Source organism: Phaenicophaeus curvirostris, chromosome 7 (assembly GCF_032191515.1).
Source record: "Phaenicophaeus curvirostris isolate KB17595 chromosome 7, BPBGC_Pcur_1.0, whole genome shotgun sequence".
Taxonomy (NCBI): Eukaryota; Metazoa; Chordata; class Aves; order Cuculiformes; family Cuculidae; genus Phaenicophaeus; species Phaenicophaeus curvirostris.
The window spans coordinates 31,434,586-31,460,756 of NC_091398.1; the positions used below are offsets into that span (position 1 = coordinate 31,434,586).

At 40.0% G+C, this 26,171-nt stretch overlaps 1 protein-coding gene across 13 annotated transcripts in view; it reads left to right on the forward strand.

The window, feature by feature from the left end:
- KALRN (kalirin RhoGEF kinase) overlaps nt 1–26,171 on the forward strand; it is a 514,381-nt gene that overhangs the window by 310,303 nt on the left and 177,907 nt on the right. For 12 of the 13 annotated variants that reach the window (XM_069861465.1, XM_069861454.1, XM_069861453.1 and 9 more), the window contains 4 exons: nt 86–255; nt 6,607–6,781; nt 17,899–18,094; nt 24,089–24,255. In XM_069861465.1, coding sequence (XP_069717566.1) covers nt 86–255; nt 6,607–6,781; nt 17,899–18,094; nt 24,089–24,255 — 708 coding nt within the window. Of the gene's footprint in view, nt 1–85; nt 256–2,699; nt 2,704–6,606; nt 6,782–17,898; nt 18,095–24,088; nt 24,256–26,171 lie in introns of those variants that run through there. The other variant, XM_069861466.1, reaches the window with a different exon arrangement.

Sequence of the window (26,171 nt, forward strand, 5' to 3'; positions counted from 1 at the left end):
TAATGCTTACTGATCTGGAATTAGAGAGCAAAAGGGTTAAATCTCAATCCCGCTCTGATTTATATTTCCCTCCCCTCCTTCCCAGCTGTGGACATGGATGGAAGATCTGCAGAAGGAGCTCTTAGAGGATGTCTGTGCTGACTCTGTGGATGCTGTTCAGGAGCTTATCAAGCAGTTTCAGCAGCAACAAACAGCCACCTTGGATGCTACTCTCAATGTTATTAAAGAAGGGGAAGATCTAATCCAACAGCTCAGGTAAGCACCTACGTGGAGGACAGGTGTGGAGAAATCTGATGAATTCTGTGGCTTAGGTGTGCATAAACAGGGAATTGTAAGTTAGGATTAATTGGAACAGTTTGTTAATTCCTTACTTATTTCTGATTCTTCACATTCTTTGAGTATTTTACAGAAATTGCAAGGAGTGATTAATGTGGGCTGATTAGAGTAGTCTGTGGATCAGCGTGAGTTCCTGTTTGACAAAGAGATTATTTATAGGCACAGTGAAATGAACTGGAACAAATGTGTTTCGGGTGAATATTTTTAGTTGGTATTTATAGAAGATTGTTAAATGATTGTAAGCTAAGGCCTCATGGTTTATATGGTTACTCCTGATGTAGGAGAAGTGTATTCCTCTTAATAAAATCTCACTTCTTCACATCTTCGATCTTTCATTTTTATATGCAGCAACCTTCTATTTGTCTTTGTCCGTGTGGGGTTTATTAATACTGTCAAAGAGGGTCTTATACTGCCAGTTCTACTTGCATTATGAATTAAACCATCTTATTTTACCTGATTTAAAATACATGAAGAGACTGGCTCCAAGAAGTTGGGTGTTGGGTTTTTTTTCGCTTTCTGAGTGTGTGAGTGTAGTAGAATGAGTGTTTGCAGTGTAAGTTTACACAGAATTTGTAGTTGTGAGATCTTTCTTATTTGTTCTTATTTACAGTAGTTTTCCATTGCTTTAACTGTTTTTGACAGAAATGGAGTTTTCCTGCCCTTTAGTGATGTTGCTGAGCTGAAAACGAAGTCCAATAGGACTTAGTATGTAGATCTCTGTAGTGTAACAGATTGCCTTTAGCTACAAGTATATTGTGTGTGTGTTCTGTGTACATACATAATATCTGTATCTGTGAGGTCTTATGCATTTCTCCAGAGTCTGTCCCAGAGTTATTTCATCCCTCTGAGCCTTACTAATCCGATGCCCTCAGTGCTTACGTGGGAAGTGCAGAAACTCATAATCCAAAACTCATAAGAAAACATAAGTGCAGAAACTCATAAGCTATAAGTCAAAACCTAAGGTGCTCTGTAGCAGAATAAATAATGAAGCACTCTGGTGGAGCTCTGTCCTTTAGAGCCCTCTTGGAGTCCCTGATTTGTCAACTACAGCCACCATGAGCTTTCCTCATGCTTTTTCCTATCACCCTGGGTGTGGAGTTTTCTCCACTGAGTCAGGAGAAAAAAAAAAAAAAGACATATTTGAAAGGGATTCTCTAGGTTTTGATTGTCATTCAGCTCTAGGCAGCCACACAGGAGAGAGAGACTGTGTAAATGCCTAGTCTTGCTGTACGGGGCTTGCCTGCATCCCACAGGGAGAGCAAGGGACCCGAGTTGTGGTTTCACCAGCTAAGGTCAGAGTTGGAAAGGAAGGATCAAGAGCAGACATAGCTAGGCTCCATCTCTTTATTCAGCTTTGCTGATGAGGTAAATAGGAAGGAAACTTGCTGTGTTTGGTAAGTCAGCTGCCAGAAGGAGGGGGTTTTGGATAAGCATGTATGTGTGACCAGCCATGACAGGTCAGTCCAAGGTCTGCATGGTAGTTTCCCTTTATGCAAAGAAGCTTTTTTTCGAAGTTTAGGACATTTCTATGAGTTTAAAAAAATGGCAGTGAAACTCTGGACTAAAGATTTTGTTGTTGTTGTTCATCCCGCCTGTCAGCATAACATCATTTCAGCATGAACACCCATGGAGAGGAGACTGAAAGGGACCCTATACAAACACATCAGGTGGAGTGTGGAGCTCTTCGTGGGGTTGCAGAAAGTGCCTGTATTGAAGGAGTCTTGGGTACTGGCTGTGGGATTGATCTAAAGGATTTTTATCTGGGCCTGAGTCAGTAGGAAAGTGGCGTGTGGAGCTGGAAAGTGATCTGGACAATATTTCTGGTCTGGTTGCTGCAAGTTCATGCAGGGGAAGAGGTGAACTGGGAGATGGCGGGTGGGACTTTGGGGCTTTTAGTTTAGTCAGTTCTTAGTTTCAGTCTTGGAAAAGTAATGGTGGCCTCAGATTTTAGACATTTTTGGAATTGATGTCATGCCTAAACATTTGTGAAATGCTGGGACATGTTTTGTGGCAGCTTTATTTAACAGAGGACTGGGGGTTTCTGAGGATCCAGCTTGCATTCTGGACAGAGAGGAAGGTGGAACAAGGTGAACACATTTGTGCAAAGAGACCCTATGACTCTGATAAAGTTCAGACCAAACACAGAGGGAACAATTGTCTGAAGGACAGAAGCCCTGAACACATGCAAAGATTTGCAGAGCTGAGCTGTCAAGACAATCTCTGATTCAAGTGTTGTGTTTGAGCACTCTGACTAACTGCAAAGCCTATAATATGATCCCAGACTCTTTCAAAAGGTGAAGCAGAGCTGTGTAAGAAAAATTGGAAACTGCTTCTGTGCACCCACTCTAACAGCTTTTGTGGCTGCTGGCAAAAGTAAAGATTGCACAGATAAAAGAAATGAGGAAAAAATACAATTGCTGCAATCTTTCCTTAACACAGCATTGCATTTCATGATGTGGATCACCTTGTACCTGCCGTGAAGAATAGCTGAAGATTGAAAACATTACAACAATAAAGAGAATGAAATACACTGCTTTTATCAAGCATGTCATATAGCACAGGTTAAAACCATTAAATTAATGAGGCTTTGAAAAATTTTACGTTTCTTGTCCTTATCTCTGAGAGAACAGATATTGGTTCAGAAAAGATCATTTGTAGCACTCTGTATGATCATAATAGCACTCCATCTCCTCCAGAGAGCTTAGGAAAAGCTCAGCTGCCTGCACGACTTAAGTAGAATTCCTGGAACTGCTCTTCACAGAATGTCTTCAGTTACTCTGCATCAAGAGATCATACCTATCAGGAATAAAACAGGCCTGACTACAAACACCACGTATGTCATGGTTAGCATTGGAAATACTTTTCCCCCACTCTTCCTTATTGGTACTTTATTGAGGTGATCATCATTCTCAGTGGTCAATATGAAGCGAGTCTTTTGAACTGCATTTCTAGGAGTGCTGCTGGGGGGACTATTTCTGCACATCTGTGAAAAGCAAAACTATAACTTGCTCCAGTGAGATGTGAAAGAACAGGAATTCTAGGGGCAATAAAAAGACAGTAAAGAGTTAGGTATCTTGCTGCCTTTACAGTAGTTCAGTGTATGTGCTTTTAATAATGAGTAGGTTTCACTAAAAGCTTCCTCTCAGTTAAAGCACTGAAAGTGGTTTCAGGAGCACAGTTCTTTCTCAACAGCAATGCACTAAGCCAAATTCTGTGTTCCCCCAAGTTTATTTTTATTTTTTTTCAATCGTTTCCCTGCATTTTATACTTCTAATTTGTAACCTTTCAGAGAATATTAAAGATCTCTCATGCATTCTATCCCAGACTTTCTGATCACCAGACAGAGCAAGAAAACTTGTGACAGAATTATCCAATCTCAGAAATTTCTTTTTCTGGAAGGAAAACCAGATGATATAGGGATTGTAAAGGCCTTATCTGGGGAGACTGTGAAAAAATACCAGATTATTGCACTTAAATTTTTGTATTGCATCAGCTACTGAAACGCAAGTGTGACTTGAAGAGTGGCATGTTTAATGAAAAATAATTTCTAAAAACAAGTATGTCGTTCGATTCTGTGAGAGATTATTCAACGCCAGCCTTGAATAATTCATTGAGTTCATTTAGATAACGTATGAATAGTAATAATCATTCATTTGAATGAAGACATATTTCATGTACTTTTGTAGAAGGCAGGTGCTGACTGAAGGAAATGGAACTTGATTGAAGATGGCCTAAGATTCAGCTGTAGTTTCAAAATCTCACCTTATCTTTGTCCATCCTTCTTCTGTACAGTTCTAATGTGGAGGCAGAGAGGCAACTTGTGGTCATGAAGACAGTGCAAACACAAGACTGACAGAATGAAGCAGAAACTAAATCACCTGGAGAGAGTAATACTGCTATAATACTCCCTTATAAGCAAGGGAAGTTGGTAGTATTTGCCTCAGAATAATGGTGGAGCATGTAAAGTTCAGTGTACCAAATGCAAAGTATTGAAGGAAAAAGAAATTAAACGCATCCCAAGAGCGAACTACTACGCTTTTAAAAATATTCTGTATTTTTAGTATTAGTCCTAGGTTTCCATTGTCCAGGCAAATGTTTGTTCTGTTCCTTCAAGACATGAAACGGAATAACACTTGTGTTTCGTTGCCTTTGAACCCCAGAGGTGTGTTTCAAACTTACCTGAAGTAACTCTGTTTATCAATGCCTAGTTTCTTTTTAAGGCATCTTTAAAAGGTTGTGCTTTCTTCCCTCCCTCATTTACTCTCCCTGACACTGTCCAATTAACATTTAAGTTGACTATACATTGTTTTGATCTGACCATACATGAAGATAATTTGCAAAGAACGAAGGACAAGCATTTCAATCAAGTTCTGCAGAAAACTATGAATGCTTTGCTAGACGTTTGTGGAGAGAAAATTCAACCCAGAAAAGGGGACTAAAAGCCTAAAAATTAGGAACACAGAATCACAGAATAACCAGGTTGGAAGAGACCCACTGGATCATCGAGTCCAACCATTCCTATCAAACACTAAACCATGTCCCTCAGCACCTCGTCCACCCATGCCTTAAACACCTCCAGGGAAGGTGAATCAACCACCTCCCTGGGCAGCCTCTGCCACTGCCCAATGACCCTTTCTGTGAAGAATTTTTTCCTAATGTCCAGCCTGAACCTCCCCTGGTGGAGCTTGAGGCCATTCCCTCTTGTCCTGTCCCCTGTCACTTGGGAGAAGAGGCCAGCACCCTCCTCTCCACAACCTCCTTTCAGGTAGTTGTAGAGAGCACTGAGGTCTCCCCTCAGCCTCCTCTTCTCCAGGCTAAACAACCCCAGCTCTCTCAGCCGCTCCTCGTAAGACCTGCTCTCCAACACACTAGCACTCTTGCACAGTGAGGAGACTTCATGGGCATGTCTACTCAGCAGCCCAGGTTAGCTGGCCAGAAGAATGGCTCCCAGCCACTTTTGGGCCCTGGGAGACAATGCAGTCACCTGGCAACACTACCTGATATTTGACTTGTCTTCCAATTTTGTCAGCCAGTTTGATGCACTAGGGGAGTTTATGGTCCAGGTTGTGCTGTTGAATTTTTAATTATCCCTCATGCCTTCTCCAAGGCAGAACTGGAGATTAATAGGAAATACTGATGGTAAGACATGCTGGCTTACCCACTTCATCCTGTAATCCTACCAGTGCACAGGCCTTTCCAACAGCTTATTTGACAGGGTTTTCAGTTGGCTTGTTTTCAATATGCCAAATAATGCAGCTGCTGTCCCTTGCCTTTGAGTGGGATGGACAATCATTGCATGTAAATCTTGTTTTAGACGAAGTACCAAAGCCAAGATTGAATTGTGGCTTCAGAGTTTCCTTTCTGGCTCTTGTTAAAGTTGGGGACCTTCTATAGCACATTTGAGGATAAATTTTAGTTCTTCATGTTTTATCCATAAAACACTTACTGAAAAATATACAGTAACAGACTGTAGGTGAGCCTATTAATATATGTGAGAGCATAAACAGAAAAGAAACTGTCAGGACTCGCGTCCATGCTAGGACTTATTTCAGGTACAGCAAACTCCCCCTTGGCCCTAGCTGAGCAGTTTAAGGGTTAGCTCCCTTCTGCTGCAGCAGAAGCAGTGTCTGACCTGCCACAGGTATGTCTCATTTTGCTTACTCCAGTAAAATGACAAGTCAAAGTCTGTTTTAGAGTGTGTGAAAGGTTTTCCTTCAATTGAGGCTTTTTTGCACTGTATTCTGCATGTATTGATGTACTACATAATCCAGAGGAAATCAAGGCATCCCTACCTTTTAGTCTAAAATGCTGGTAATTCTGATTCAATTAGTCTGTAAGTAATAAAGCACATGCACACAATGAACTTTTAGAGGTCCAGGTGGCTAAATAGTATCTCCAGGCTTGGTGTGAGTGTAGGCTGGATCAGGTCACTGTAGGATTAAAGGGAGTGCCAGCCAGTGTCCTCAAGAAAGCCGTTGAGACTGATGTGTCATTCTTCCCCCACTTACACCACCCCTCGCACCTCTGCCTCAGTGTATAAGGTCACTGTGTCATGACACGAGAAAGGATGATCCCTTATTCAAACTTTGTGCCACGCTCAAGAGATGCAGGATTTCAGTAAGCAGATGAGATGAGTGTTGCATACACCTTGCCTCAGCCCTTTGTGCTTGGGTTTGCTTCTCAACAGCACGTGGAATCACAAATGTGTAGTTCTTGCTCTTTTGCCTGCCTTAAAGAGCAGCTTTAACAATGCTCTCTGCCTCACTACAGGGACTCCGCTGTTTCCAACAATAAGACTCCACACAACAGTTCCATCAGCCACATTGAGTCTGTCCTTCAGCAGCTCGACGAGGCCCAGGTACAGATGGAAGAGCTCTTCCATGAGAGGAAGATTAAGCTAGACATTTTCCTTCAGCTTCGGATTTTTGAACAGTACACTATCGAGGTAAGAACTGGCTGCATGAATTGAGAAAGGTAATGCTGTGGGACAGGGAATATATATAAATATACTCTGTTAGGACACACTAGGAGCTGTTTGATTGTGCTCAGCTGTCCAGTGAGGAAGAAAGAGTTACAACTATGTTTCGAATTCAGCATGTTAAAGCTGTATGTTTTAGGATATACTATTAGGATGCACTGAAATAGATTCATGTCTACTTAACTGCCTATGCTGAGAATCTGACTGCTTTGCAGAGAAGCTTAAAAGATGCCCCTGCTATAACTCTTCATTGACACTACTCACTCAGGGATTTGAAAGTTCTGTGCTAGTTATTAGTGAGGTTTGTCTCTTCAGATACAAACATGGAGGCATACAAACAGTTACATGCCTGGCATTAAACTACTGAGTGGAAAAAACATATTATGCTTGAAAGGCAAGGATATTTTAAATACAGGTTTTTAAGCATCACAGTGGATTTATTTTAAAAGGAAATTAAAAAAAAAAAAAGAGGGGAAAGTTAAGGTATATTTTTATGTCCTCACGCAAAAAGAAGGTCCTTCTGTTTTGTACTTCTGTTTTGAAATCGAAAGCACTGGATGGAAAACTCATCAAAACATAAGTAATGGAGGTATTTTTGGACACAGAAGCTTTAAAGAGACTCTAGCAAATCTTATTAATTGCTGTAATTCTGATAGAACAGGATTCAAAAAGAACAAAATATGAATTAACTTGCACACAAAATCCATCAAAGCCACGTGTCAGTGCATATGTCTCTTCTGAGGTGTCTTTCTCCTATTGTATCCCACTGCTCCTTGTTCAGTTTTAAGTGTTTTATGATGATATATTCCTGAAGGTATTGTTTGTAAATCTGCAGGTAATCTCAAGGTGGGTGCTGGTAATTAATGGGAGTCTTAGAATGCTGTGTTATACTTTGTAAGTGTTTGTTTTAAGACATGATTTGATGAAATATAATTGAATAAGAGGCTGGAAGCAGAGGGGTTTAGGTGTCTTGATCCATAATAGGATGCCAGACAACAGAAAACACTGAAGAGTATATAAGCTTTCCTGTGACTGCATAGTTAAGTATTGTAATGAAGTCTGTTCTACAGTGTTTGTTATTTGTGTAAATTAGAGTAGTTTCATTTACTTACCAGTTATATACAGCCTCTTTGATAATGAGAGACAGTATTCTGTATGAGTATGTGTGTATAAGTATTAAGTTATGCATTTCATGTCAGATAACATGATTTGGCTTAAGAATTCTATGTTCAGAACTCAGGAGCCTGCAGTATCTGTAATATCTTCGATACTTAAATAGACCATATTCTGATACAATGGTGTAGCAAACGTTGAATAAGTGAGACCTTTAATCTAAAGATATAAATGAGCTGTGAATGCATTTACTTGTACATGCCTAAAAACGGCACCTGTGTTTTCAAAAATGAAAGCAGGGGGAAAGAAAAACAGTATGCATGTCTAGAATACACAAATGTGTCTGTAGGCAGCCTGTGCTGGGCCCATGTGAGTCACTCAGTAAGATCTTAGCCTGTTTTACTGCAAATTCTAAGTCTGAACCTAGGATTATGCTGACTTAAGTAAAGATCTAAAAAAAAAAATAAAAATTAAAACCCCACTGTTTTCATATTCTTTTTCTTTGTACATAGTCTTCCAAAGATCTCAAAGGCCATTATCAGCATCAATTACTTTACTTATGGGGCAATTGAGGCATGAGGTGATGATGTGACTTGTCTTTGTCTCCTCCGTTTGTGGTGCCAGAGATGGGAATACTATGCGGATCCCTCTGGGTTTTTTTCTGCATCATTCCTACCTCTGTGAATTCACAGACATGTTTGGAGTGGCTGTGATACATTAAGATATTTCACATTGGAAATGTGCTTCAGAATCTTCTAAAACCAGATTAGCTAGAAAGAATTTTAAAGAAAATTACCTCTTAGTTGTCACTATAGATTTGCTATTTTTTTATCATAAGTATATCTGAATTCCCTCTGCAAGATTAACATTACAAGGAAATCTGAGAATATATTTCATAGGGAGTCTATGGGGAGATGATTTTGTTTAGAAAGATTCCTCTTTCTGAAAATTATTTTTTGTTTTACCATAATTATGACATTAAATGTAGAACTGAACACACAATGAAAGATGCATCCGGTCAATATATAAAATTTTACAAGTACATTTAGTGCTTAAACAGGATAAACAGTTTGATGAATAATAAAAAGAAAGGTAATATGAAATAAAATACTAAATGACACGTGTGCCATGCCTTTCAAACAACAGCTGAATTGGCTCAAGTAGACACAATAACAATCCTTAGAAAGTAGATTGCCTCAGCCATGTAATAAAGTTTTAAGTCAGTAGGAAACTTATCAAAATTAACAGAATTATCTCACGCAGCTTTTGAGAAGCAAAAAAGATTTTTTTTCCATCACCATAATTAAAAAGTGTGTTGTATTTCTGATGGTTGACTATTCCAAGCTATCAAGGGAAAAAGATGACAACCTTTAAAACGGGAAATTAAGTGTTTGTTTTACTAAAGGCAAGTAGATTGGGCTATGACTGGAAATGTATTTAGGTTTTAATTTTCCTTAATAACCTAGATCCTGCATAGATTAAGAATAGCAAAATAATATGTACCAGTATGATTGTCAAATGAATTTCTCCTTTTCTAGTACAAATAAGCCCCCTGCCATCTGTCCAAAGAGCAGGGCCGTATTGAACAGATCCCCAAGAAACTCTCTCTACCTGCTGCAGCCTTGTTAATCTGTCACCTTCTCTCAAACCAGCTGCAGAAAGCAGGCCCTTCACCTTCCAAACTTAAACACCTTTATCCTCTGTGCTGCTTATGTCTTGTCAGGTACTGAGTTTCTCATTTTTGCCTCTTGGGGCTGTGTTCTTACCTTTGCTTCTCAGGTTCTTGTGCTCCAGGGAGTCGGTTATGATGAGGACCCTTCCCTGAAAGCTCTGGGGAAAAGGAAAACTTTCATCTTTCTACTGGAAGCCAGAGGGATGCGACTGTGGGAGCCCTCCTGCTTCCAACAGCTTTAGGGAAGGCTGTGCACTAGAGCACAGAGAAGAGTTACATCTCTTGTTGTCTCTTTTCAACCAATTTTAGTATCAAACACTTTTGATTCTGTTAATTTTCCCTTCTACCCTCTCTCTCTCTCCTTTCTAGTTAATAATGCAGACTCAAAGTGTTAGGAATTTTTCAAACTCAAAAATAGTGATGAAGTGATTTGCCTTTGGTTTTATTTAGAGAGTGTCTGACTGTCTTTTCTTCTTCAGAAACACTCCTGCTTTCACTGTTCTCCCTAGGTACTGAAATCAATGCCATAGATCATATAACCCTTTCCTTTGGCATTCCTCCCTAAACTTGTACTGCACCCATCTGCTTTGTAGCCCTCCTGCTTTTTGAGTTTTTCTATAACCTTCTCTTCTTGGCAGAGGTTTGGAGTCCAGACAAACTTCAGAATTAACGACTACTGCACAAGCAACACTTACTTCCATCTACTTAGGCATTGTTGGACCTTTTCTTGTAGCTCAGTGAAATCTGCCAAGTATTGTTACATTTTGTCTTCAGGAAAAGAATTTTATGTAAGGAGAAGCCACCTGCCTATTCCTTTGGCAGGGAAGACCAGCTGCATTCACTTAGGACTTCTAAGGACTTCTAAGCTACAAAAAAAGCTTTTGTGTTGTGCTTGGGTCGTGGCAGGCTTGGCAGATACAAATGTCAATATGAACCCAGAGGCACATAGCATGTGCTGCCTGTTCTTTCTTGACTTAATCTTATTCTATTGACTGATATTTACACTCTGGGTTCTTGGGGTAAATTATGAAATCCAAACTATGACAACACCTGGAAACAGAGAAACATTAGAGCATCTAGCTATCCCTATGGGAGGCTCTTCTGCCTTAGGTTTTAAAACCATAAAACGAGAAGCCATTTTTTATTTAGGAAACATGTCTAACTTTGGTGCCTGAAATGTTTTATTCCTTTACCAAGTCATTGCTCATTTCAAGACAAGATGGGATCACTAGGATTGTACGGTTGGTCTTTCTATATGATACAGGCTTTAATTGAATTCGTGCAGCCAACCAAGTAACTCGGGAGATTTCATGCAATGTGAATGTGGTAGCTGATCCACTGCAAGGAAATAGGACGTAAGACTCAAGGGACGATCTCTAGCTGACATTAGTGGCAGTACTGGCTCCACACTGAGCACATTATACATATGAAGCACAATCTTATTCTAGAATTATATCCTCAGTAAAATCTGTCAAGTATATTTTATCCTTTGCTTCATAAATAGGCATTTAAAGCCTTGTTATTCATTATATGAATGAATGCTAATATACAGCTAAGTAAATGCGTTACAAACAAATGGCAAAATGCACTGAGTTGCAACCCCTGACATAATTACTGCTATCCAGAGTCTTTCTGTATATTTTTTTCTTTAGATGTTGTACAGAGGAAAATCTAATTCACCTGTAGGCCTCTATAAAACTCTGTGACTGAGAACAGCAATGATTTCAGCCAATATTTGTCTGGCAACGGTTGTCAGTTACCTCCAAAGAAATTTCCCTCTCCCTTTCCCAGAGCTGCCCAGCTCCTTCCCTTGCATGTGCTGTTTTGTTTCCCATAGCACAAAGGGATCTGTGCAATGCTAGTCAGAGCCTATGTGCTATAGTCTTAGAGCAATGTGTTTCCTAGGCCAAGACGTAATCCTGGAAGGGATTATAAGGGTTCCCACTTCACAACATAAATTTCATTTTTCGTGCTTGCTGTTATCTTTCAAAAAGCTTTCACTAAATCTTCACCTGCTGGGTATGTAATTTTCCCCTGTTCAATCTCTTTGGCTCCATTTCACCTGCTAATTAATTTTTTTTCAGTCTTGATTTCACTTGCTGGCTCTTCTGGCTGTTCACATCCATCCCTGAGCATGACTTCGGAAGGTAACAGGAGCCAACTTTCACAGTAGTTTACTTCAATGTTATTTACAACTCACTTGAGTTTCCTATTCCAGGTTTATAATGTTAGCAGAATCTTTCAAGTGAATTAGCTGCCTGTGTGAAAGTACGACGTGTTTTATAGCCCCTCACTGACTTATAGACAACACTTAGATGTGAGCTTCTTTATTAGAAATAAGAGTTATAGAGGTATTGAGATACATTTGAAAGAAAGGGAGTGGTAAGAAAACTTTCAGCCTCTCCTATTTGTAAGTTGAAATCCTATAATGTCTCATGCTTTGTGAGCTTTGGGGGTTTTTTTTCTGTGTGTACCTAGTTTTCAAACTGCGCATCACTTCATTTTAAGGAAAGGCAAGCACTGAGCTGTCCTGGGCACCCTGTCTTTTAGAGCTGAATTTTATTGTTTCTCTTGATATTTTTTGGATTCGGGAGCTAAAAGCACCAGAGCAGTTCATCACTGTGACAGCCTTTTCACACTTCAGTGGCTCAGGTCCCCACTAAGCCAGTGTGGCATCTCTGTCTGTTGTCAAAAAAATGGGTGACAGTATTGTCGTACAGTATTGTCATACAGTACCAAACCGAGGCCTGAGAAGGAAGAGCAGCAAATTTTCTGCTTACATGGTCTGTAGAAGTGACAGTTACATTCACCCTTCCCTACCACCATTACTTCTACCACAGACCTTCAGTATCAGTCTGCTTGTGGATCCCCTTATACTGTCACATCCAGTCCTCTGCTCTTCTAAGCTGCTCTGAACGCTAAAGCAGAGCCAAGTGCTGTTGCCCCTGGCATCCCCGGTGCCTGATCTCTAGTACGTGCCTTAGAGATCTATCTCTCCTACTCCATTATAACTCCTTTCTGCACTCACAGTCAATCCTCCAGCCCCCAGGAGTCAGAATTACTTTTTCTTTTTTCCCTTGTGGATCACATCTGACCACTCAGCTCATCCATCCTCACCCTCTGTTCGTCCCAGCTCTATGGCTGCCACCTTTTGTTTTCTTGAAGTGAAGTAGATATACCTTTTTCTTGATTGTGAGCTCTGTATAGATCTTCCCTATGCCTGTGTGACTGTTTTTCCAGTCCTGCCTCAACCCCATGCTCTACCCACTCTTTTCACCTTTGCTTCTCTTCCTACTTGCACCATCATTTCTCTTGCAGCCTGCCTCCTACGTTTTCTTGTTCTTCCCAAGCATCTTTACTCCTTTTCAGATCTCTCACATGAGCCCACTCCATTTGTGTTGATAGCTTCTGCTCCCAGGATAAAACTTTCTTTCCCTCCTCCTCATATGCCCTTCCTCATCCCATACTTCAAAATATCAGGTCCTATATGATTCATTTGCCATAACATTCATTTTCTTTTGCTTACTTCTTAATTCCCTCTCTCTACCTCCTTCAACTGGCAAACAAAACTTTCTGGTTGGCATTAAACAAGATGACTTCAGGTGTCAAAGACTGAATTAAGGCCAAGCAAGCAGCATTCAAGGCTCAGCAGCACGAATTTGTAGAAAATCTCAGCAGCAGCAAAAATAAGATACTTAGGATTTAGATACGAAATTATTGCAGGTGTACAATTGCCTGCACAGCAGCTGCTGCAGCAGGCTGCAATATAGGCATGAGATGGCTGGAACACTACTGCAGTTGCTATTAGTGCTATTATTTTTCACCTGCTTACTTCTTCTCTATGCCTCTCCTCTTTCTCCAGGACTGAAGGTGAACAAGTCTTTCTCCCCTCATTCATGTTATCTGCTGGTGTTGCAACATGATAAATCGAGGAAGCAGCAAACGCAGCAGTTTTGCAGTAGTGGCAGTTTGAATATATTAAGTTGCTTCTTTGGGGGGATTCCTTCCTAAAGAGTATGTGGTCTAGACTGTGGTCACTGCGTCTGCATGAAAACCAGACCTGGCTAACATAGACTATAGACCTATTATAGCCTTGTTGATAGTGACATGGAGCTCACCACAAACCTATTATTTGTTCAAGTGCTGAAGTCAACTCTTGTGCCGCCTCCACTGCTTTGATAAGGATATCTCCGATATATCCAATATCTCATTTAATACTAGATTGGGTTCACTATCACTATTAGTTCCTTTCCTGTTATTATGGCACCAGGAGCATCTGTTTCAGGTGAAGAATGAAGAAATGTGCTTTTTAGGCTCAATTGCTTTGTTGTGTCTTTCTCTCAGCAGTACCCTGGTGTTGCTTGAACACCAGGTGTTTCGTTTAGAAATAGGGGCCTGTTTCTTGGCTACCAACCTTATATGACCTGCAAGTAAGGAGCATGTCTCCCTCCAAGGATTCAGCTGGAGTGTGACTGACAGTGAGGCTTCTGTGTAACTTTCCTTGGAACAGTGTGGTCACCTGGGGATACATCTACTGCTTTTGCTAATGCAGACCTGTGCGCTGCTGCTGCTGCTCTCACAACCCTTCTGCTTTAGTACAATTTCTTACTCATGCCACTGCAGAACAGAGAAGAGCTCAGGGCTTCTCTTGCAGCAGGGTTTCTTTTCTCTCAGGATATGTGAGGGATGCTATGGTCTGTGTAGAATCAGAAGCACTGGGAAATAAAGTGAATAAGTATAAGTGCAGTCAGCTCTTCCTTAAAAGTCTAGCAGATGAGCAAAGTAACCTCTAATCAGCCATTCTTCTGGGTCAAGCAGGAATTAAACAGGTTCACAGTCAAGTGAGACTCATTTATGAGACATATTCTGATGCAGGCCTGGTGCAATTGGCTGTTACCACAGCTTAGGAGGTAGAACGCTTGTCTGATGCAGTCCATGTTTCACCACATATGTCAATGCCTGAGCGGTCTTTGAAAGCATCCAAAGTCCTTTTTTAGAGTTGAAAAATATATATCAGAGCTGCCTAATTACAGGTTCTTCCTGAGGAAAATAAATAATTTTCCCTGTACCCTATACATTTGAGTTGGGAACTCAAATCAAGACTCTTGGACCATTTCCAAATGGTCCAGTTTGAAGTGCAGAAAATGCTGGGATTTTGAGGCATTGGCTGTACAGACAGAAAAGGAAATGCCTTAATGAGATATGCAAAGCAGCATGGTCTCTGGGATAGGGCACCAGATTGGGATTCAGGAAACCTGGGTTGTTATTGTAGCTCTGCTATTGCTTCTTTGCCTTCGTGTGCTTTAGAGTCCCTTCTAGCCATCTGTTTGTCTCAGTTACCCAGAGCGATGTACCCAACCTTCCTGTACTCACTTAGCCTGAGAAATTTGATGATGATCCACTTCCCACTGTGCCTGACTCTTTCTTCTCTTCCCCTAAACCAGCACATGGGATGATTGTCCCTCCTTCATTAGTCCCCAGAGACAGCTTTCCTCCTTCCTTCTTTCTCCCCTTCATCAGTGGCTGCTCCTGGACCTGGCAGAGGTGGCACTGGGCTAACAAGCCCTGTTATACATGTCTGACTGGAAAAAGCAGTACAGACAGGAACAGCCATTTCCCTGTGTTTGAGTGGAAATTATTGTAGATTTATGATAAAAGCAATGCTGCTTGGTGCCCCTTCCACAGCCAAGTGGAAAAGTTGCTAAGAGAAACAGCACTGCAGCAGAGAGGTTTACCTTGGCAGTTCTGTAGGAGTACTGGATCTTGGCATACTTGTAGAAACATTTGTTGATTCCTTCCTATGTCCATCATCAGCTCCCCTGATAGTTCAACCCTCTGAAAGACTTTCATTTTCCTCTCCTGGGATTCATGTCTGTAGACAAAAATGGGATGGAGGGATTTGTTTGTTCAGAATCCCCCAATTGTAACATCATGGCTGTCAGAGCAAACTCACACAACACATCCTTTGATTGTTTTAATCTTTTCTACTACTGTCACTTAAAAATGCTTTTAGACATCTTCCTGAGTGTACGTGCATAGAAATATTCACAGAAAATTGGGAAGCAATTTGTGAATCCTTGCAAAATTTCAAGTAATTATGTTTTAACAACCTGACAATCAGTGACATGAATTCAAACAGGCAATATTTTTAAGAGCTCATAAAAAATAAAATTCTTCTGATTCACTTATATCATGTGCCTTTCCATAAGAAAGAGTAGAAAGGGCTCTGCATTGAACTTCAAGTGGTGTTGTCATGACTGTAGGAGCCTGAGTTTACCTTAAATTCATTCCATTGTTTGTAGTTTGAAACAAGGTCAAAAACACCTCAGTTCTGATTACTGTTAGCTAGTGATCTGTCTCTAGGTGTAAATACATCTAGTAAAAGCCTTCTCCAGCATCTAGTTTGACCATTTCTCCATAAGTATTAAATCTGGCAATAAATCTCTACAGTACAGGAACTCCAACTATGACGTGAATGAATTGGAGGCTGCTGGAATCAGGAATAGGGCCAAAGAGACTGTAGAGATGGCTATTATTTAAAGGTAATTGAGTGGAATAGGCAGTGAAACTAGCTGAAGAAAAATAGAAGCCCCTCAGGATGTTCGTGCTCTGTCTTTCACCCTCCAGCTGAAGTCCCAGGTTCTTGGTTGAGTAGATCTGCTTCTCTCAAAAAAGAGCCTAAAAACTGCTTATATTTTCCCTTGTAACACAAAATAGTGTACTCCCATCCATGCTAATGTGAGAAGGGCTGAGAGATAGTCCATTTGGTCTGCCTTCCTCTGTCTGTGTCAGATATAATGTGTGCTTTCTGGAAAGGAAACTGAATAGGAAATTTTGAATCTTGGCTACTTAGGAAGTTGGGCATCACGCTGCACACACGCAATGAAGAGCACCTATAGTGAGAAATGGAGAACTTTCCGCTACATAACATGCACAAGAAGGAATTCAGATACCTAGCTTTTGCCCTTCTGAATCTGTGAACCAGAATTAAGGCATTTATTTAATAATTTTTAAATACTTAAAAAAATCATATTCTGCAAAAAAAAAATCATATTCTGCTGGCCTATATTCGCGATTTAATTCCCATTCCCTTTGTCCACCCTTCCTCATTCTTCGTCACTAGCATGTTCTCTCTTTGACGTCTGTAATAGCAGAACCTCAGCTGAGGTGAGACTGTGTTGTTTAGGCAGAGGTTTGATCTTGCTTTAGCTGAAGATGAAAAAACAGGGAAGGACTTTGATACTGGTTGACTACTTGTTGGCTAAAATGTAAAGTACAGAAGATACAGTAAATGGGCTGCTAAAATAATCAGACTGCATCTTATAACCAGGAAACAAAGACAGCAGGAGCAGATTTTGCATCTTCCCATGAGTTATTGGCAGCTTATATAGGTCTTTGTTCAGAGCCAGGTACCATTCATGGCTCTACTGGTGATTCAACTAGCCCTGGAGTATGACGTTTCTTTGCTGTGCTTTCCCCATCTGCAACAGTGAATTATTCATAGTCATTCTCTAGTGTAAAGGCTTTCAGATCCACAGGAGAAAAAAGTTATGCATGGCCTGAAGACAACAGAAAGACCCTTATAAAAGACCTGAAAATAATTCCCTGAAAGCACAGAATAGGACTCGTACAACTGCATTCAGTGCTGTGGGGGTTAACTCACAAATTTGTAGTGAAATATTTAGTCTTATGATGTGCTTTCCATGAATAGTGGGTAAATACTGTTCCTAATACATTATAGGAATAATAATAATTCTGAAAATGTACTAGTTATCCATGTTTCAGGACTTAATGGAAGCAGTTTGTAACTTTGGTCCATGAAGATAGGCTAAATAACATTTCCATCTGTAATACGTAATGTACAGTGTGTTGCAAGATGTTTTTAGAAACATTCAGGACGTTTTAGAATTATGTGGTCATAGCTGCTACAAATTGTTTTGCAATTCTATGAGCATTACTTCTTCATTTAAATTTGAATTTATTCAGCAACATTGTCTCTACCATCCATGTGAATATGGTGAGTCTTTCACTCTGTCAGTGCCTCTTTGGGATGTAGAAGGGAAAAAGATGATGTCACATTTTTTGTTGGGCTGATAATTTTTTTATGGATCCTCACCTAAGTGAAATGTTAAGGAAGACCATTAATTGGGTGGGATCTAGAGTGTACCAAGGCTGTGGTTGGGTGGTATCTGGATGGAAGTCAAAGTGTGAATTATTTTTGTGATCCAGACACAGTTTGAGAATAAGATTTTTTTCATTCATCTTGACTGAATGTAGTTTTTGTCTTCTGCCTGTGAAGGTTACAGCAGAATTAGATGCCTGGAATGAAGATCTGCTGAGACAAATGAATGATTTCAATACTGAAGACCTCACTCTGGCTGAGCAGCGTTTGCAGCGTCACACCGAGCGAAAGTTGGCCATGAACAACATGACCTTTGAAGTCATCCAGCAAGGACAAGATTTACACCAATACATCATGGAGGTTCAGGCTTCAGGTACGCATAACAACTTGATCTCTATTTTACATAAGAATAAAAAAAACAAACACACAAACCAAAGAGCAAGAAAAACACAAATCCCCAAAAAAAAGTTTATCAAGCAAAAGTATCTGTAAACGCACATAAGCTTCTAACATAGGTAAGTGTGTGCAATGCCTGTCTCTTTGCTCCCAAACCTGTTCCACAATTTCGGGAATTCTTTGATTCAGGACTATATGTAAAATGTTGCTGTTTCTTTGACATTGAAACTCATGGAAGTAATAAAGTTGACTTTCAAATTTCATTCAGAAAGTTTCACAACTGGAGAATGGAGTTTGCAATCAATTCCAAAGTGAATGGAGAGGGGAGGGAAAGACAAGTTACACTGGTAGGTCTTTGGCCTTGCACCAGCACAGAAACAAGCACTGCGGGGAATCTTGAGTTATAGATACTTTAGCTGACTGGTCAGACCTCAGGTCTGGATGAAGTTTAGTCGTTCTAGATGCCTAAATTTGTTAGCCTTTCTGCACCTAGACCTTATTGAGAGGCAAACCGGCTAGATGTGCTGGCTCCATTCTCTGCAATATTGAGTATCTTCCCTGTACCACAGTTCAGGGTGCAGACATGTCCAAGGGAGAGAAAGAGGGGTAAGGGTGAAAAGAAGCTTGTTATCCAAGAGCTCTCTGGGAAAGAATCCAAATATAAGAGTCTTGAAACCAGTCATGAAATGGAACTCTTGTTTCCATCCAGATCTAATTGGAATTATTTTCTATTTAAAGGGAATATGAGAAATCATACTGGAATTTTCCTTTTCAGTGTGCACTTGAAAGTTAAAGGTAGCAGCTTGGATACAAAAAAAACTTTGGCATGTGCTTTTAAATGACAGACTTGATTCATGTTGATAGGGAGTCAGTCTGATACTTTGACTGCTTCTCAGCAGTAGGTTCCCATTTCTAAGACATCCTATGAATCAGGGGTTTTGTATGCTTGCATTTTGCATTTGGAAAAGGAGTATCATAATTCAGATTAATCACTGCATGAAGTCCAGAAGTGAATGTTACTTGTGAAGTGTTTTAACCTTCTTAAATGTCAGAATAGACTGCAAAGCAAGAACAATTCATGTTCTTTCCCTCTCAATTTGCACTTTCAAAATAAAAAGGTTTTTTATGGTTTTATTCTTTGGCAAACATTTTACCTTTAGGCACCCACCTCTAAAAAAATCTGGCAGTTTTCACCCTGATTTGGCAAACTGCACTCAGAAAAGGCTTAAAGATTGCTACAAGAGTATGTTGTGAACTGGACAATCCTGTACATCGTGTGAACCGTGGAACTTGGAAGAATATTAGTATGAGTAGGAATCCGTGGGAGGTAAAGAATACGATCCAGAACAGAGTATCATCAGGAGTCTCAATGACTGATTTTTAGGGGGGAAAAAAGAAAATCTGTGTTTTTCAAGAGGTTAGAAATAACGTTTTTTTGGACTGCAGACAAAAGATTAGCAACTAAATGAAGTGACTTTTTAAATGTTTTTATAAGGTTATCTAAGGTCATTTCCTATTCAGCCTATCCAATAAAAATCCACTGCTCCCAAAGGCAAGGAATCAGAAGCCTCATGGGGATGTAGAGTGCCTGTAGTTAATCGAAGGTTATGGTCGTGTCTGCCATGCATGGAATGCTAAATGCTGGGGAAATGGCAAAATAAGGGAGAGAAATTGCTCTTGGCAGCCTACTGTTTCTTCTTTCAATGATGGACAGTTATACTCCTTAAAAAATTCATTTAACTTTACTCCCTGAGTCATAGCCATTCAATGCATAAGTTAAGAGATGATTGTTCTCACTGTTAGAGCTGTGAACTTGCAGGGGTTCTGGGAAATCAGCTGCTATTGCTGCTTTCTTTTGTACAGTGTCACCACTGCTACAATCAAAACTCAGCTATAGTCATAGAAGATAAAGCTAGAAAAAGTGTGATTTTTCACTCTACCTAACATTATACTTAACCAGCCACTCTTAACTGACCAAGTTTCTTCCCTTCCCTATAAGTCTCTTTGAGTTTTAGTCTTTTTATCATGTCACATAGGACACTGATTCAATTTTGATTACTCTGGCATTTGGCTTGGAGCTCTTTAAGCTAGTGAGTCTGTCAGATAAAATTACATCCCAGTTTTTTCCACACATGATGCTTTTTCACTTGAAAATCTTGTGCAGGTAGGCTTTCAATGATGATTTTTGCACATCCAATGCAGACTTGAAGCAATGATTCTTACCGGGCTATGGAGTGTCTGGAAATCCCTGTGAACATTTTCATGTTGGTACAATATGGAGCTCTTCTCTGGAGCGAGTCCAGAGAAGAGCAACAAAGCTGGTGAGGGGGCTGGAGAACAGGCCTTATGAGGAACGGCTGAGAGAGCTGGGGGTGTTTAGCCTGGAGAAGAGGAGGCTGAGGGGAGACCTCAGTGCTCTCTACAACTACGTGAAAGGAGGTTGTAGAGAGGAGGGTGCTGGCCTCTTCTCCCAAGTGACAGGGGACAGGACAAGAGGGAATGGCCTCAAGTTCCACCAGGGGAGGTTTAGGCTGGACATTAGGAAAAAATTCTTCACAGAAAGGGTCATTGGGCACTGGAACAGGCTGCCCAGGGAGGTGGTTGAGTCACCTTCCCTGGAGGTGTTTAAGGCACGGGTGGACGAGGTGCTGAGGGGCATGGTTTAGTGTTTGATAGGAATGGTTGGACTCGATGCTCCGGTGGGTCTCTTCCAACCTGGTGATTCTATGATTCTATGAATAAATGCAGAGGTCCTGTGATGCATCATTTGAGACTCTGCATAGATATTCAGGTCATCCATGCACATGAGGAATCCATGCAAGTCTGGTATTTCCAAAACTCCACACAGCTCAGAATTTCGTTCCCATGATTGCTTCCACTACTCCAGCACATGTGGGTGATCCTGGCTTGGATTAGCCTGTTTTCACCATCAGAATAATATTCTTCAAACAAAAGTTTGGTTTTATTAAGGGATATGTGAGATCTGGAAGTCTGTGTTTCCTGAAATTTTGCAGTACTTTCAAGTTGTCTTCATGTCTCAGTAAAATCTGTGTCCTTTAAGAAATATATTTGCTTTTAGAGAATATTATATTGGTATTCTCAGGCAGAGCAGACTTTTTAATGAGCCATTTTATTTCAATGAACTTATCTTCAATTTTTCCACTTTGATTGTAGCTCTATTACTGGTAGCAAAGCTAAATCTGTGGGCAAATATTCTCAAAAATGGATATTGGTTTTTGGGTGTCTAACTTGATATGCTGAAAGGGCCTGGTGTTTCCAAAAGAGGCAGCTTGGAGATGTCTGAGAAATCTGTTTCCTGTGGACAGTTTAGGTTCATAATGCAACAGTGATTTAACACCTCAACCCGAGCTGCAGTGATGACATGTTCATGTAATTCATTAACGTATGCACCTTAGTCATTCTGCTTCTGGGTAGTAGGAGTAATTACACGCTGTAATAGCTGACTAATTGATTGTGTAAATTTATTTGGTTATTAAAGTCCATTTGCATTGTTAGGATCATTGTCACAATGAGAACCATAGTTAGGAATTGCTCGCAGTTTACAAAGCTACCTTCTTGTGTCTTAGGAGTAATTTGTTCAAGTCAAGCCTGGAATATGCTGCAAAGCTGGTGTTGGGAATATTTGTACAATCCCTACATGTTATGTAGAAAATTCAAAGCCCTTTTGTTTCCTGGTTGTTGAGTTAACATCATTTATGTTTTTTCCCAGCACTGCATTGCTTAAAAGGGAGACGAAGACCCGTTTCATTTTGTTTGTGATGTTGTTTATCATTAGTTTATATAGTATAGTTTATATTGTAAGGTAGAGGACATTAAACATTCCTGTCACAGGCTTTTAATAGTTCAGCCTAAGAACAGGTTCCAAAACAGCTTTGTGCAGGTCAAAAGGCAATTCCTTCCTTACACCAAATAGTATTTCACGTGGGCAATGGCTCAGGTGTACCTCCTGTGTATTTTGTAGGATGCCAGTTAGTGCAGCTTGGTACATTTTTCTGTAATATTTTTTTAAAACACTTTCAGTTCATTATCCTTCACTTGAATCTGCTGCACTGGTTGAGATGTTAGAAGAAAAAAGCAAACAAACTTTTTTTATCAGAAAATCAGCTGTGCTTTTCTATCCATCAAAACACAATGTAAAGATAATATGTATGGAATTATTCTGAAAACAAGGCTTTCTATTTTGCAAATGAGTTTTGAGCAGAACAAGTGCTCTCGCTGCATGCGCTAGCACTGTAGAATAAATCTGCGTGACATATGACAAGCAAGAAAGGGCAGATCATTCATCATAGGGAGCACAGGCTGCCCTTGGATAGAATCCCAGGCAGTTCACTGCTTGCTGCTGATGAGTTAGCGCAATCAAAACCATACCAGCTGGATGTGCATGAAGGAAAACTGTGCATTTAATATTGAATAGGTGTAGTGAAGTCAAGCACACAAAAAGCCATCATGTCCTGAGGATACAGAACCATATGCAGGCTAATTGTAGCAACAATGCCTGGTGTCTGGCAATTGAAAGGAACTTCACTCCCAAGAATAGAAAAATATATTAAATTTCCAGTTCTAAATGGGAAGCCAGCGGCCATTCCACTTAATTTGGAAACAAAGAAACTGTTTTGTTTTGGCTGGGAAAGGGAATAAACCAATCATTTGCATTCCCATGTGCTTTTTCTGATAAAGCCAGAAACCAGGAAAAAAGGGGATAGGGTCAATCATAAGGTCCTATTGATTTTGTTTACTGCCCTCTATAGATATCACTGTAAAAATGAATGAAAGTTACAAGTGTCTGAGGAGGATAAAGGGAAAAGAAAAGGCATCTTTCTAAATGAGTTTTAAAAGTAGTGTCCAAGCCTTTTGTACAGCAGCTTCTAATTAATGCACCTTTTTTAATGTCCTATTATTCCATGAAATTAAATAGTTTTGGTGAAAAGTCTAGTGTTTTCTCAGCATTACTCCAATCTGATTATTTTTATATTAGGTTCCTGATCCTCCCTGTATCGAGGCCAATGGCAAAATTCCAGTAGACTTCAATATGGGAAGAGTCATGTCTTTATTAGTTTATAATCACAAGATTACAGTAACATGGGATGATGCCATATTTCCTCCAGGTCAGATTTTCAGAATTACACTGATAATGTACCCAACTGCCCGGTCACATCACTGTAATATAGAAGAAAGATGTGAAGCTCTGCATTTTATTTCATGTAACCACTACACACAAGGCTCGTAAGATTGTAAGAAAATTCAGGAGGTAGGAACGGACTCAGGAGATTTCTATTTTGACCTCCTGATCAGGTCAGAGTCAGCTATGAAATCAGAACAGGCAAATCAAGGGTTTATCCCCATCCCCTGCATCCTGCATGAAATTGAACGTGATACTAAGCCATATTTTCTCTCTGGTATATGAGGACTGGATGAAAGTCGGTCTGTGGAATAATTCTGAATGAACTGTAGGCTGGTTGAAATTAAATTGTTGTTAATGATCATCTAAAGTGCCTAGATGGGAAAAGAAGTTTACATTACAGAGTTCTGCATGCTTGTAGCACTATTGTAAATATGGCAACTAGAGTTTGCTTCCTTTTTTTCACTCTTCTGTTTTCTTTTCATCTTCTAAGTTGTTTTTGATATGCACTTCTAAAGAATAAATTACTGTAAGAAAGGGAAGGGGTTTTCTGTCTTTTTTTTTAATCAGGTGTTCATGCAAGTTTTTGAGCAAGGCTATGGTTAAATGATGTCCTACTAGCCAGATGCTGATGGACGAGGTGAGCAATGCTCACCAGAGAAACACTACTTGTAGAAAAATGTAATGATGAAGAATAGGAAAACGGGAAAGACAAATATTACATACATGTGAGAGAGTTTAGAGTGTATCAAGCAAAAAAATTTGAAGCTTACATTTGTGCAGCAACTGAAATTTCAAATAAATGCAATGATCTCTCTCTGCGTGTTGCAGGCATTGAGCTGATCTGTGAAAAAGACATTGATCTTGCGACACAGGTTCAAGAACTCCTGGAATTCCTTCATGAGAAACAGCATGAGCTGGAGCTTAATGCTGACCAAACTCACAAGAGGTTAGAGCAGTGCCTACAGCTCCGGCACCTACAAGCTGAAGTCAAACAGGTGAGAGTTTTTAATCACATATAAAGGTCTTATATGGGTTTTCAACCACTATGTACATGCAGCCTGCTAAACCATCTTCTGCCAAGTCACATACAGGACAGTTTAGGTGGACAAACTTAAATCCTGTTTCCTTAACAGTACTTGATTTGCTGTCAGACTGCAGCATCACCCTTTACAAATAACAAAGGGCTCTGTTTCCTCTAGTGTGTGTATGTAATATTTGCTTCATGAGTAGTTATGGGAAGTCTGCGCAGAACTGACCCTATAAATTTGTCAACTGAGAAGCTGCCTCAAACTCCATGTCTTCTGGGCATATAATGATCTGATTTGGTATCCAGACTTAAGTTGTTGTGGAGAACTGGCCTAAAGGAAAGGATAACTGAGGTGTGAGGTCTAGTAGTAGTTTTACAGCAGTTTTACTTTGAGGTTTCATTTATTGCTATACATCTGTCGACCTGCAGGAATCTTCAACATCTTCTGGGTGAGATGAAAAATTCTGTCGGTGGTTTCTAGATCCTAGGGTCTGTTTAGCCACCTTAGTATTGTTAAATTGCCTTTCTTCCAGATTTCATCCTAGTATGGGCAGTAGTGTTCTGTCTCCCTAGGTTTCCCCTGATATTTAATTGGGATGCCTTACGTTTCCTCGTTTTATTTTGCTGCACAGGATGACACTACACTTCCTGCACAGGTGGCTTCACACTTTAGTGTATGTCTGGATTTCAATGGAATGGTCTTGATTTTGTTAGGAAAACCAGGAACATTCTTCCAGACACCTGGAATATTCAGCTTTCCATCATACCGCTACAAATGGGATGTGTCCAGATACTAGAAGGTGTTCATGCTGATGATTTGCTGCTTTGTTTACTAAAAAAATTAAAAAAACATAGAATACACTGAGTGCTCAGTACACATTATCATAGTTATTCTTTCTTCAAATTGAATATTTGAGTGATGCTTTATCTGAATTGTTTTATTATTACTATCAAATGTCTTTCATTCTCAGACAAATCACAAGCTAGAAGCTAGCAGCACCATTGCCAGTATATACATCTTTTTCCAATGTCCACTCTGATGTGAATATTTTGCAACTTTAAATCAAAGTAGCACAGAACCTTCCTAAACCGTTACTTTGAGAATGTAGACATTTTGCATTTGTGGTAATCATGATAATTCATGAGGCCAACTCCTCATGAAGCTCCAGAGCTCTATAAAGCGCTTCGGCTTTCTTCTGGAAGAAAAGAAAAAAAAAAGAAGACACTGTTTTTCATAATCACCACTTTACTGTGATTATGAAGTGTGTTCTTTTTCTTTTTTCCATAGGTTCCCAAAGTTTCTTACGCACAACTTAGCTAAGCTTGGAATTTTGTGCGGTAGATTTATTATGGACTAAGACATTTTAACTTATGATAGAAAATAGAGAGGAGTGATACATATACCACAGATACTAAAAATACAGGTTATCCCTATCTGACCACATGTCACTAGCCCACTTGACAGGATGAAGTACCACTCAGACGGCCCTGTGGCTGATGTACAGTGGCAGTGCAGCACTCTCTGCAGGTACCTGCTGTTACTTTGCCTCATTATCAAGTACCTGTTGGGCTTTAACTGTTCTACAAACCAAGTTCCAACCAAAGGAAATGGATTTAGGATTAAACTATCTAATACTTACTCTGAGAGGAGAACAGCTGTCTTGAATTAGTATTTCCTTAACAGAGCGTGGGACCATCAGACCCTCCTTTACTGTGTAAGCTTTCAGCAAACCAATAGTGAAGAATCATTTTATTTGTTTAGCTTAATATTAAGGACTCCTTTGCTAATTAACCTGTAAATTACCACAGCTACAGCTTCCCCTCATAAAGAGGCAAGTTATAATATATCTGTGCCTTCTCTATTTGGTTTCCTGCAGATGAATC